Here is a 13,399-nt window from a genome sequence, read left to right as displayed (position 1 = left end):
CTGAGAGAGATAGCAGGAGAGCTGGCCAAGGACGGCACGTTCAAGAGTTTTGGAGAGAAAAGAAAGAAGGGATACTGGTCTGTAGTTGTTGACATCGGAGGGATCGAGTGTAGGTTTTTTCAGAAGGGGTGCAACTCTCGCTCTCTTGAAGACGGAAGGGACGTAGCCAGCGGTCAAGGATGAGTTGATGAGCGAGGTGAGGAAGGGGAGAAGGTCTCCGGAAATGGTCTGGAGAAGAGAGGAGGGGATAGGGTCAAGTGGGCAGGTTGTTGGGCGGCCGGCCGTCACAAGACGCGAGATTTCATCTGGAGAGAGAGGGGAGAAAGAGGTCAAAGCACAGGGTAGGGCAGTGTGAGCAGGACCAGCGGTGTCGTTTGACTTAGCAAACGAGGATCGGATATCGTCAACCTTCTTTTCAAAATGGTTGACGAAGTCATCCGCAGAGAGGGAGGAGGGGGGGGGGGGGAGGGGGAGGAGGATTCAGGAGGGAGGAGAAGGTAGCAAAGAGCTTCCTAGGGTTAGAGGCAGATGCTTGGAATTTAGAGTGGTAGAAAGTGGCTTTAGCAGCAGAGACAGAAGAGGAGAATGTAGAGAGGAGTGAGTGAAAGGACGCCAGGTCCGCAGGGAGGCGAGTTTTCCTCCATTTCCGCTCGGCTGCCCGGAGCCCTGTTCTGTGAGCTCGTAGTGAGTCGTCGAGCCACGGAGCAGGAGGGGAGGACCGAGCCGGCCTGGAGGATAGGGGACAGAGAAAATCAAAGGATGCAGAAAGGGAGGAGAGGAGGGTTGAGGAGGCAGAATCAGGAGATAGGTTGGAGAAGGTTTGAGCAGAGGGAAGAGATGATAGGATGGAAGAGGAGAGAGTAGCGGGAGAGAGAGAGCGAAGGTTGGGACGGCGCAATACCATCCGAGTAGGGGCAGAGTGAGAAGTGTTGGATGAGAGCAAGAGGGAAAAGGATACAAGGTAGTGGTCGGAGATTTGGAGGGGAGTTGCAATGAGATTAGTGGAAGAACAGCATCTAGTAAAGATGAGGTCAAGCGTATTGCCTGCCTTGTGAGTAGGGGGGGAAGGTGAGAGGGTGAGGTCAAAAGAGGAGAGGAGTGGAAAGAAGGAGGCAGAGAGGAATGAGTCAAAGGTAGACGTGGGGAGGTTAAAGTCACCCAGAACTGTGAGAGGTGAGCCATCCTCAGGAAAGGAACTTATCAAGGCGTCAAGCTCATTGATGAACTCTCCAAGGGAACCTGGAGGGCGATAAATTATAAGGATGTTAAGCTTGAAAGGGCTGGTAACTGTGACAGCATGGAATTCAAATGAGGAGATAGACAGATGGGTCAGGGGAGAAAGAGAGAATGTCCACTTGGGAGAGATGAGGATTCCAGTGCCACCACCCCGCTGGCTCGATGCTCTAGGGGTATGCGAGAACACGTGGGCAGACGAAGAGAGAGCAGTAGGAGTAGCAGTGTTATCTGTGGTAATCCATGTTTCCGTCAGCGCCAGGAAGTCTAGGGACTGGAGGGTAGCATAGGCTGAGATGAACTCAGCCTTGTTGGCTGCAGACCGGCAGTTCCAGAGGCTGCCGGAGACCTGGAACTCCACGTGGGTCGTGCGCGCTGGGACCACCAGGTTGGAGTGGCAGCGGCCACGCGGTGTGAAGCGTTTGTATGGCCTGTGCAGAGAGGAGAGAACAGGGATAGACAGACACATAGTTGACAAGCTACAGAAGTGTTGTTTCTTGTATTATTGTCTCCTGTGTCTTTAGAGAACTGTTTCACTTTGATATCCTTTTTCTTCTGTCCTGATTTTCTCTTTCTTTTCTTCTGTTAAATAGATATTCTTTGTTGTTCTTCGTTAGCTAGCTAGCTTCTTCCAAAAGAGTCCCTAGCAACTGCTTAGCAACTGGTAAACAATTCAGCTAGCTAAGATAACTACAATTTTATGAAAAATAGTTATTTTTCAAAAGCCTATCTTCTTTGTTTGTTGCTTGTTTTTTCTCCTATTCAGTCTTGCAGTTTTCTTTTGCTTTTTTCCGATGTACTTCACTCTAAAAACCATGTAAATTTCAATATTTGTAGGAGCTCATTTTTCAGCTGCTGCTGCTCAAATTGGAGTTCCGGAACAATAGATTGGTCCTGCTATCTGCAAGGTGCCCCTGCCTTCTCCTAGGAGGAGCATTTCATTAGTCCTGCTATCTGCAAGGTGCCCCTGCCTTTTCCTAGGAGGAGCATTTCATTAGTCCTGCTATCTGCAAGGTGCCCCTGCCTTTTCCTAGGAGGAGCATTTCATTAGTCCTGCTATCTGCAAGGTGCCCCTGCCTTCTCCTAGGAGGTGCATGTTGAATGTGAAGCCTGGCTGTGAACCTGTGACTCACCCCTGAGCTCATGCAGAACCACGACAGGGTGGACAGGACAGGCTCTCTCAGCTCCATGCCGCTCGGCGGTGGGAGAGAGATACCGTGTGGCGCTAACGGGCTAACTGTGCCGACTAGCTAATAAGAACTGTCAACACAGTACAGCCATAGCAAAATGAATCTATTATTCAATAATTGAGTGTTATGGAGCGCCTGGTTTTTGCAGCGGGCAGCCAGCTGGGCATTGAAAAGCGATGGCAGAGAAAGAAAACATGCCAAGACAGGAGAGCCGAGCGGGTAAAGGAGGCAGCTGGGCTGATTGTATCAGATGAGTGAGTGCTGAGTGTAGAGCGAGAAAAAGAGAGAGAGAGGCAGACGGGTGGGTGCGGGCCGTCTGTGGACAGACAGGGAGGAGATGAACTGATAGGAGTACCACAACAGGACACACAGCCCAGCCTGCTGATGGATAGAGTGGAGGAAGAAGAGGAGAGGCTTTCATTCTTCCTTCCTCAGCTGCTGCTGGGAGACCAAAAGCCTGCCTGCTACGCTAACACGAAACACACACACACACACACACACACACACACACACACACACACACACACACACACACACACACACACACACACACACACACACACACACACACGGCTTAAGGCACCACAGGATCCCAATGTAATAAGCGGTCTGAGCCGAAGGTAAAGTGGTGGCATTACTGGCATGGAAACACACTCCAGTAACTGAAAACACAGGAGAGGAATCAACACAGGCTGTTTTGTACCTGTGTATGATTGTCTTTGTCAATGATGGAGAAACTGTTGGGTGTTGTATTACACACAGTGCTGCATTAACCCATCAAAGACATGTGTTTATGTCAGTCACCGTACCTTGCTGATAGAGCGGTTGGAGGTCTGAGTCCTCACTTTACATTTAAGTCATTTAGCAGACGCTCTGATCCAGAGAGACTTACAGTAGTGAGTGCATACATTTTCATACTGGTCCCCTGTGGGAATTGAACCCACAACCCTGGCATTGCGAGCGCCATGTTCTACCAACTGACTCACACGGGACCACATGGGACTTGTGCACGGTGTTCTTTGTAAATGGGGCGGAAACTGTTAGGCCTAGATACAGTACAATGCATTCATTAGTGTGAGGCAGTGCACCGTACCTTGTTGGTAGAAGGGTTGTAGGTCCACGTCCTTCTGTCCAGTCAGGTTGCTGAGGAGTGCCATGGCCTTCTGCATGGTTCCACCCAGGATATTGTCCTGGTGCTCCTGGAAAGAACACAACATGGAATAAACACACAGGAGAAATTAATAGGGGGCGAGGGAAAGGAAGGGCAAAAACCCATGGAAGGTCACAGTCTTTCAGGGCAATCCTCAAATATTGAGAGCCTTAGGGATGGATTTGAGCAAATCTGCCTCAGCAATGCTTCTGCAGTACTCTTGTTTTCACAACTACTGTCCCCTGCACCCACAGTACGTCTTATTCTGAAAACTGAAGCATACAGTAGGTAACATTCTGCATTTGTATTGACTACATTATCATCTGCTGCTTACATTATCCCTTTCTCCTTCACAGGGTCTAGATACACCTGTGTGTGCCATCTTAAGGGCCTAGATCTGATGATGACTGAAGAAATAGCTGAGCTTTAATGAAGAATAGTCATTAGCATCTTAACTTTTGAGAGGGGAAGCGTCTTCAGGACCTGGCTGAGGGCTAGATGAAGGCCAGCAGAGGAGCAGGGGAGCTTGGGGAGAGGGAGGAGGGAGATGGAGGAGGTTGGGGAGAGGGAGATGGAGGAGGTTGGGGAGAGGGAGATGGAGGAGGTTGGGGAGAGGGAGGAGGGAGATGGAGGAAGTTGGGGAGAGGGGGGAGGGAGATGGAGGAGGTTGGGGATGGGAGATGGAGGATTTGGGGAGAGGGAGGAGGGAGATGGAGGAAGTTGGGGAGAGGGAGGAGGGAGATGGAGGAAGTTGGGGAGAGGGAGGAGGGAGATGGAGGAGGTTGGGGGAGAGGGAGGAGGGAGGAGGGAGATGGAGGAGGTTGGGGAGAGGGAGGAGGGAGATGGAGGAGGTTGGGGAGAGGGAGATGGAGGAGGTTGGGGAGAGGGAGGAGGGAGATGGAGGAAGTTGGGGAGAGGGAGGAGGGAGATGGAGGAGGTTGGGGAGAGGGAGATGGAGGAGGTTGGGGAGAGGGAGGAGGGAGATGGAGGAGGTTGGGGAGAGGGAGATAGAGGAGGTTGGGGAGATGGAGGAGGTTGGGGAGAGGGAGGAGGGAGATGGAGGAGGTTGGGGAGAGGGAGATGGAGGAGGTTGGGGAGAGGGAGATGGAGGAGGTTGGGGAGAGGGAGGAGGGAGATGGAGGAAGTTGGGGAGAGGGAGGAGGGAGATGGAGGAGGTTGGGGAGAGGGAGATGGAGGAGGTTGGGGAGAGGGAGGAGGGAGATGGAGGAAGTTGGGGAGAGGGGGGAGGGAGATGGAGGAGGTTGGGGATGGGAGATGGAGGAGGTTGGGGAGAGGGAGGAGGGAGATGGAGGAGGGAGATGGAGGAAGTTGGGGAGAGGGAGGAGGGAGATAGAGGAAGTTGGGGAGAGGGAGGAGGGAGGAGAGAGATGGAGGAGGTTGGGGAGAGGGAGGAGGGAGATGGAGGAGGTTGGGGAGAGGGAGATGGAGGAGGTTGGGGAGAGGGAGATGGAGGAGGTTGGGGAGAGGGAGGAGGGAGATGGAGGAGGTTGGGGAGAGGGAGATGGAGGAGGTTGGGGAGAGGGAGGAGGGAGATGGAGGAAGTTGGGGAGAGGGAGGAGGGAGATGGAGGAGGTTGGGGAGAGGGAGATGGAGGAGGTTGGGGAGAGGGAGGAGGGAGATGGAGGAGGTTGGGGAGAGGGAGATGGAGGAAGTTGGGGAGAGGGAGGAGGGAAATGGAGGAGGTTGGGGAGAGGGAGGAGGGAGATGGAGGAGGTTGGGGAGAGGGAGATGGAGGAGGTTGGGGAGAGGGAGGAGGGAGATGGAGGAAGTTGGGGAGAGGGGGGAGGGAGATGGAGGAGGTTGGGGAGAGGGAGGAGGGAGATGAAGGAGGTTGGGGAGAGGGAGATGGAGGAGGTTGGGGAGATGGAGGAGGTTGGGGAGAGGGAGATGGAGGAGGTTGGGGAGAGGGAGGAGGGAGATGGAGGAAGTTCGGGAGAGGGGGGAGGGAGATGGAGGAGGTTGGGGAGAGGGAGATGGAGGAGGTTGGGGAGAGGGAGATGGAGGAGGTTGGGGAGAGGGAGAAGGAGGAGGTTGGGGAGAGGGAGATGGAGGAGGTTGGGGAGAGGGAGATGGAGGAGGTTGGGGAGAGGGAGGAGGGAGATGGAGGAAGTTGGGGAGAGGGAGGAGGGAGATGGAGGAGGTTGGGGAGAGGGAGGAGGGAGATGGGGAGGTTGGGGAGAGGGAGGAGGGAGACGGGGAGCTTGGGGTGATGGAGGAGGGAGACGGGGAGCTTGGGGTGATGGAGGAGGTGGAGATTACTTTGGGATGTGGGGGAGGGGATGAGCCTTGGTGAAGGTTGTGTAATTATCTGGTGAACAGGGTGCAGGGGATGAGCCTTGGTGAAGGTTGTGTAATTATCTGGTGAACAGGGTGCAGGGGATGAGCCTTGGTGAAGGTTGTGTAATTATCTGGTGAGCAGGGTGCAGGGGATGAGCCTTGGTGAAGGTTGTGTAATTATCTGGTGAACAGGGTGCGGGGGATGAGCCTTGGTGAAGGTTGTGTAATTATCTGGTGAGCAGGGTGCAGGGGATGAGCCTTGGTGAAGGTTGTGTAATTATCTGGTGAACAGGGTGCAGGGGATGAGCCTTGGTGAAGGTTGTGTAATTATCTGGTGAGCAGGGTGGAGGGGATGCGGCTTGGTGAAGGTTGTGTAATTATCTGGTGAACAGGGTGCAGGGGATGAGCCTTGGTGAAGGTTGTGTAATTATCTGGTGAACAGGGTGCAGGGGATGAGCCTTGGTGAAGGTTGTGTAATTATCTGGTGAGCAGGGTGCAGGGGATGAGCCTTGGTGAAGGTTGTGTAATTATCTGGTGAACAGGGTGCAGGGGATGAGCCTTGGTGAAGGTTGTGTAATTATCTGGTGAGCAGGGTGCAGGGGATGAGCCTTGGTGAAGGTTGTGTAATTATCTGGTGAACAGGGTGCAGGGGATGAGCCTTGGTGAAGGTTGTGTAATTATCTGGTGAACAGGGTGCAGGGGATGAGCCTTGGTGAAGGTTTTGTAATTATCTGGTGAACAGGGTGCAGGGGATGAGCCTTGGTGAAGGTTGTGTAATTATCTGGTGAACAGGGTGCAGGGGATGAGCCTTGGTGAAGGTTGTGTAATTATCTGGTGAACAGGGTGCGGCGGGGGGATTAGGAACATAATAAGTAGGTAGGCAATGAAGGCCTGAGCTAGGCACACACACACACACACACACACACACACACACACACACACACACACACACACACACACACACACACACACACACACACACACACACACACACACACACACACACACACACACACACACACACAGAGAGAGAAAATCAATGCAGCCATAATTAGGGCCCAGACAATGTTTGTTCAAGGGGCCTCGACAGTTTACAGGCTGACAGGAAGGCAGAGAGAGAAGCACAGAGTTGGGCCAGTAGCTCAGGGATTCTCCTCAGTCTCCTGGATAAATTAGCCATGGAATCTCAAGGCCCAGAACCATCGCTTTTCCACCTGATTTCTCTGCTAGGCCACTTGAGAAGAGCAGTGGTCATGCAGATATCAACAGCCCTTAATGAAGAGATACATGTGTGGGCCTAGACCTAAACCCTGATGGGCTCAAATGATTGACTCACTACTTCCTATAAACAGTTTGTTTAACATAAAGGCTGGTTTGATTTGATAGGGATGAATAGGGAGACACATGGAGGAGAAACGTATATGGCTGTATGGCTGCGTCATTTCTGATGGATGACACAGTTGAATCCAAAAGTGGGAGATAGAAACATACTGAAAAAATAAGAACGGAAAGAAAAACGACTTTTATCGCCTCCCGAAAAAGCATGTCCTCATTTCGGTATCTTATCAGATGTGTAATGGAATTGTGCTGTCTGCCTGCAGCTTGACTTGATCTCTCATCTATAATGCTAACTTCAGATCTCATCATCACAATACCAAACACACCATTGGCTGCCTCTGGCCTCACACAGTCTGAACCAACAATCACTTCAGTTCTCAACTCAACGTATGTCTCTCTGTGTTGGTTTACATGGAACTAGACTGGAGCCTCACTATCACAGGCCCAATCCCAGATCCTCAAGCTCCTATGTAGCTGCTTGGCTGCCTCTTCTGAACTAACTTCAACCCTGTGTGTGTGTGTGTGTGTGTGTGTGTGTGTGTGTGTGTGTGTGTGTGTGTGTGTGTGTGTGTGTGTGTGTGTGTGTGTGTGTGTGTGTGTGTGTGTGTCTTTGCGAGGGGATAAGCAGTCGATGAATTTCTGTTGACTGCAAGGATAATGGATTAAAAAAGGATTCTTCTTCTTCTTCAGTATGTCCTACAGTGTAAAACAAGCTCTGAAAAGCAGCTTTGCAGTACAACAAAAGGCAGTGTTTATGTCTGCTATTTGACTTTCTTTCAAGCTGTAATTTGGTCTCCAGATCAATATTTGTCGCAATGCAGACTTTTCTTCTCTGCTGTTAATGAGAATGGCAGAGGGGAGCACGACTATTCAACTAATACCAGCAACAGCAATGTTGCAATCAGAGCTAGCTGTATAAACCTCTGATTCTATTAGATTCTCTTTTCTCTCTTAGAGCTCACAAACTCATACAGAGTCCACTGACTGTACATTCCTACCTACCTTCCCCCCACACACAGGCAAAATGGATTTTCTTCCAATTAGATTTACACTGTCAGATGACATCAAATTGAATATGGGGCAGAGGCACTACAATCAGGGGAAGGGAGAGATAAAGCCATCCTGCAACAGTGCAACAGACCCCCTGTCCACTCCACCGAACATCTTTGTTCATTTACTTCTATACCAACATTAACCTTTAAAACAAAGCTGTAAAAATAGAGACATTTGAGGAGTCTCACGTCTCAAGCATTCTCCTTAACACAATCAATCATGATCATCAGTAAAAGACCATGATGCATTGCAGCAGCCACAACAAACTAGGCGTGAGCTTCAGTCTCCAGACATCAGATTCAGGATATCAGGGAAGGAGGGCTAGAGCCTAGCAGTGTTACTTGGGGCTCTTGTTGTAACCAGAGTCAAGCTCCCTAAACACTTGCTTTAAGGATCAGTCTGCTGATGTTGGACCAAACTCAATCAATGCCACTGTCAATCACCACTGGCTTCCTCGCCACACTCATTAGTGATGTGCATTACGGCTCCGTCCGTGGACCACTTTCATGCCGTCTCTGGCCCGAATCAATGTCAGTCCGTGAAACTGCTGAACTGGCCTTAAAAGTAAATAAGTGGACAGCCATTACTACTGCAGTCTGCACTAACTGTGTCGCGAAAAGGCAATTTGATACGATCCTGACCTAACCTGTATATCAGCTTCCATTGGATTGGAGAAGGCAAGCCATTGCAGTTCAGAGTAAAGTTAAAAGGTATGGTATGCATCCTAAAAGTGCACCCTATTCCCTATGTAGTGCACTACTTTTGACCAGGACCCATAGGTCAAAAGTAGTGCACCATATAGGGAATAGGCTTCCATTTGGTACACTCACTACACACACATGGTGACTACAGTCAAGTGAGAGTGAGAAGAGCTGATTTAATCCTGTCACTATGGATATGTAAAGCCTGTAATGGACTGGCCATAGTGTATGTCCTGTAGGTGTAAGAACTAGGCACTATATGAATGGTGAACCCTCCAGCGGTGGAGAGGAGAGGAGGATTACAGTGTGTGATAGAGTCCAGACTGGGTCTATATTGGATAGAGCAGTGGTTAAGTGGTTGACCTGCATGACACAGACCGGCTGGTAATGCACACTAAATGGCTCTCCTTCCTGTATGGCTGTGTATGTAACACTGCATTGTATTGTGTTAAACTGTGTGGATGGAGGCTTTTCTAACGCATTCCAGAACTTATTCGTTGAATCACAAATTCAGAACATTAGGTCCTCTAAATGTAATAATGACATGCATGTGAGAAAGTCTACATACGTCCTAGTTGGTACTATCATGGTTATGCCTGGCCTATACCTCCAAAACATAGAAGAAGAGACCCGTGGAAAGCAACACAACAATACCTCCAAAACATAGAAGAAGAGACACGTGGAAAGCAACACAGCTATACATCCAAAACATAGAAGAAGAGACCCGTGGAAAGCAACACAACTACAAAACATAGAAGAAGAGACCTGTGGAAAGCAACAAAACAATACTTCCAAAACATAGAAGAAGAGACCTGTGGAAAGCAACACAGCTATACCTCCAAAACATAGAAGAAGAGACCTGTGGAAAGCAACACAACTATACCTCCAAAACATAGAAGAAGAGACCTGTGGAAAGCAACACAACTATACCTCCAAAACATAGAAGAAGAGACCCGTGGAAAGCAACACAACTATACCTCCAAAACATAGAAGAAGAGACCTGTGGAAAGCAACACAGCTATACCTCCAAAACATAGAAGAAGAGACCTGTGGAAAGCAACACAACAATACCTCCAAAACATAGAAGAGACCCGTGGAAAGCAACCCAACAATACCTCCAAAACATAGAAGAAGAGACCTGTGGAAAGCAACACAGCTATACCTCCAAAACATAGAAGAAGAGACCTGTGGAAAGCAACATAACAATACCTCCAAAACATAGAAGAAGAGACCTGTGGAAAGCAACCCAACTATACCTCCAAAACATAGAAGAAGAGACCCGTGGAAAGCAACACAACTATACCTCCAAAACATAGAAGAAGAGACCCGTGGAAAGCAACACAACTATACCTCCAAAACATAGAAGAAGAGACCTGTGGAAAGCAACACAGCTATACCTCCAAAACATAGAAGAAGAGACCTGTGGAAAGCAACACAGCTATACCTCCAAAACATAGAAGAAGAGACCCGTGGAAAGCAACACAGCTATACCTCCAAAACATAGAAGAAGAGACCTGTGGAAAGCAACACAGCTATACCTCCAAAACATAGAAGAAGAGACCTGTGGAAAGCAACACAACTATACCTCCAAAACATAGAAGAAGAGACCCGTGGAAAGCAACACAGCTATACCTCCAAAACATAGAAGAAGAGACCCGTGGAAAGCAACACAGCTATACCTCCAAAACATAGAAGAGACCCGTGGAAAGCAACACAGCTATACCTCCAAAACATAGAAGAAGAGACCCGTGGAAAGCAACACAACAATACCTCCAAAACATAGAAGAAGAGACCCGTGGAAAGCAACACAGCTATACCTCCAAAACATAGAAGAAGAGACCCGTGGAAAGCAACACAACAATACCTCCAAAACATAGAAGAAGAAAGCAACACAACACATGAAGACAATCAACCTAACAGCTAACTGATTCCGTCTGTGTGATGTTTCTCAAAGTGTTCTTACATGCAGTGGCAACTTGTCTGAGAAGTCACCCAAGCGATAAGTTCATTAAATCTGCAGAGCAGTTACTGGCGGATTGAGGTCAAGGGGGAATTGGCTGTTTACTGGAAATAAGCGTTCTGGTCTGATGAATATGTAACCTGTTGTAGGAGCTGGGGAACGAAGAGGACCACTTCATATTCTCACTCCATTAAGCACAGCCCCTCAAAAGGCTGTTCCGTCTCTCCGTCACTCAATTACACAATGTACTGTGATGGGTCACCACCGCACAGCACACTCATTAGCATAATAAATCAATAAAGAACCCTGGCAAACGAGCACTGCTGGTGCAAAAGGGGCTCGGCCTGAAATGACAGAGAGAAGTAGGCAGGCAGTGGGGTGGGGTGGATGGGAGGCGTTTTTACGAGCTAAAATGTCTGGCCCAGCAGAATTCCCCCACATAACAGCCTTTGAATTATGTTCCAATAGCCCAAAGTCTTCTCCACCCAATGGGACTCATATATTTTCATGACAGAGGATAAAAAAGCGAGGTGGGGTGGGGGAGGAGGAGCAAGGTGGTTTGTAATATGGCTTTCATCCTAACATTCCTTTCCACTAGTTTCCACCTCGGGCCGTCTGAAAGACGGAGAGAGACACAGACTCAGAGTAGAGTGGAGGTGGGAATTTGACAAACCACTTATATTTTTAGGAGATAGCTTTTTTCTTGAGCCTGGAAATGAAAAGTCGGGCAGGCAACACAAGTGATAAATAAAACCGCACACCAAAGCAGTTTCCTGGAACACAAGATTTTAGTATAGAGAAAAAAAAGCTGCATTTTAAGTGGGGCTCTTAACTTACCGCCATGACTTGAAAGACAACAGGTAGGATCCTGCTGTCTCTGACCAGGCTGTGAAGGAGAGAGAGAGAGAGAGGAGAGGGAAAAAGAGAGAGATAGAAAGATGGAGAGAGAGAGAGGGGGGAGAGAAGAGAGAGAGACAAAGAGAGAGAAAGAGAGTGAGAGAAACACAGAGGCAGGTTTAGGTACCTTCATAGCACAGAGAGACGTTTCATCTTCATTAGGGTCCATGCATTGCCTCTGAATCTGAGGCCTACTGAACGTATGTGAGTATTTCAGTGTGTGTTTGTGTGTGAAGGCACCGCAGCGTGACTCGCCTCTAAGATCAGTCATGTGAGAAAAGGACCTCTGACTAATCTTCTGCGGGGAGAAAGGAGCCTTCTGACACCTGGGCACCCAGGAGTAATGTACATCTTTATTGAAAATGACTCTCCACAGCTCCCTTATTGATTAAGCCTTTTGATTCACAACCAATTACAGCTTGTGTGTAGAGGTGCTCAAAGGAAGAAAACATTGTGGCAGGCAGGCTAGACACATTTAAACAAGACTAGAGGTCACCCATAGAAAACGTATTAGAGGGAGTTTTTACATAACAATGATGTATTGCATGGTTGGGAAACATTTATTTCCCAGTTTTCCATATATGGTGTCCTCAGTCCTCCAAAGAGAATTCCATCAAATGTTTCTAAAGTAGTGTAGCTTATGTGAGGCAGCTAAGCCATTGTGCAGAACACCAGATAAGAGTAAATACCACTGCCGCTAGGAGTACATCTCCCAATAAAGTGCAGAGGGACAACACAAGCCTCTGATTAACCAGAGACATCCTCTCGAGGTTGAAAGTCACATAGAAGTCAGAAGGCAACCTAAACGTACTGAGAAAGGAGAAAACTGAAACATGAAATACAGATAACACAAAAATTGACCAGGCCTAGTTGTTGTCCAATCTGCTTTCATGCTAACTACACAATATCAAGTTTGTTGTAGGGGCCTACGTTAGTTTGCTTACAGATGTAGGATTTTAATTTGACCTGAATTGTCACAGCAAAATAATATTGCAGCAACAGGATTTTAACGTTTAATCTATAATGTTGCTTGATTGGTGGTTAGGTTATTAGGCTACATGAAAAGTGCAATACTGTTAATATAACTGTGTGTTAATGTGGGCTTTCTGTGAATGTATGTAAATCCCGAAGCTCATCTGCATTTCCTGTGGTGCAGGAACATTTCTGTAACAAAAGTTTGATCAAATTAAGATCCTACACCTGTATGTATGCAGTGTACTATATAACAGACATACTTAAATGAGATACAAACTGTCCCCCCATCTATATCTCTACTTATCTGCACCACCTTCTCTCTCTCTCTCCTCTACTCTTCCCTCTCCCTCCACTCTTCCCTCTCTCCCTCCACTCTTCCCTCTCTCCCTCCACTCTTCCCTCCACTCTTCCCCCTCTCCCCCATTATTGTAGTACAGAAACAACCCTCTCCCATCGATCTCCGTGTGAACCTGAGTGATGACACGTCATTAACATTAAATTGTGCTCATAAAACAAAACAGGAACAAATATGGAGAGTTAAAGGTGAGAGACATGTAACCAGAACTGATGAATGGCCAAGCTTTATCTCCCTGACGGGGTGACA

General features: G+C 48.5%; 1 protein-coding gene across 1 annotated transcript in view; it reads right to left on the bottom strand.

The window, feature by feature from the left end:
* The window catches only part of LOC106605905 (serine/threonine-protein kinase ULK4), a 333,812-nt gene that overhangs the window by 83,387 nt on the left and 237,026 nt on the right, over positions 1-13,399 (bottom strand). Inside the window, exons 31-32 of the mRNA XM_082975734.1 lie at positions 11,761-11,809; positions 3,517-3,622 (exon numbers count right to left, since the gene is read on the bottom strand). Of these exons, the coding sequence (XP_082831860.1) occupies positions 3,517-3,622; positions 11,761-11,809 (155 nt within the window). The remainder of the gene's footprint in view (positions 1-3,516; positions 3,623-11,760; positions 11,810-13,399) is intronic.

The sequence above is a fragment of the Salmo salar genome, chromosome 05, assembly GCF_965601325.2.
Source record: "Salmo salar chromosome 05, fSalSal1, whole genome shotgun sequence".
Lineage (NCBI taxonomy): Eukaryota > Metazoa > Chordata > Actinopteri > Salmoniformes > Salmonidae > Salmo > Salmo salar.
This window is presented reverse-complemented; position numbering and strand designations above follow the sequence as displayed.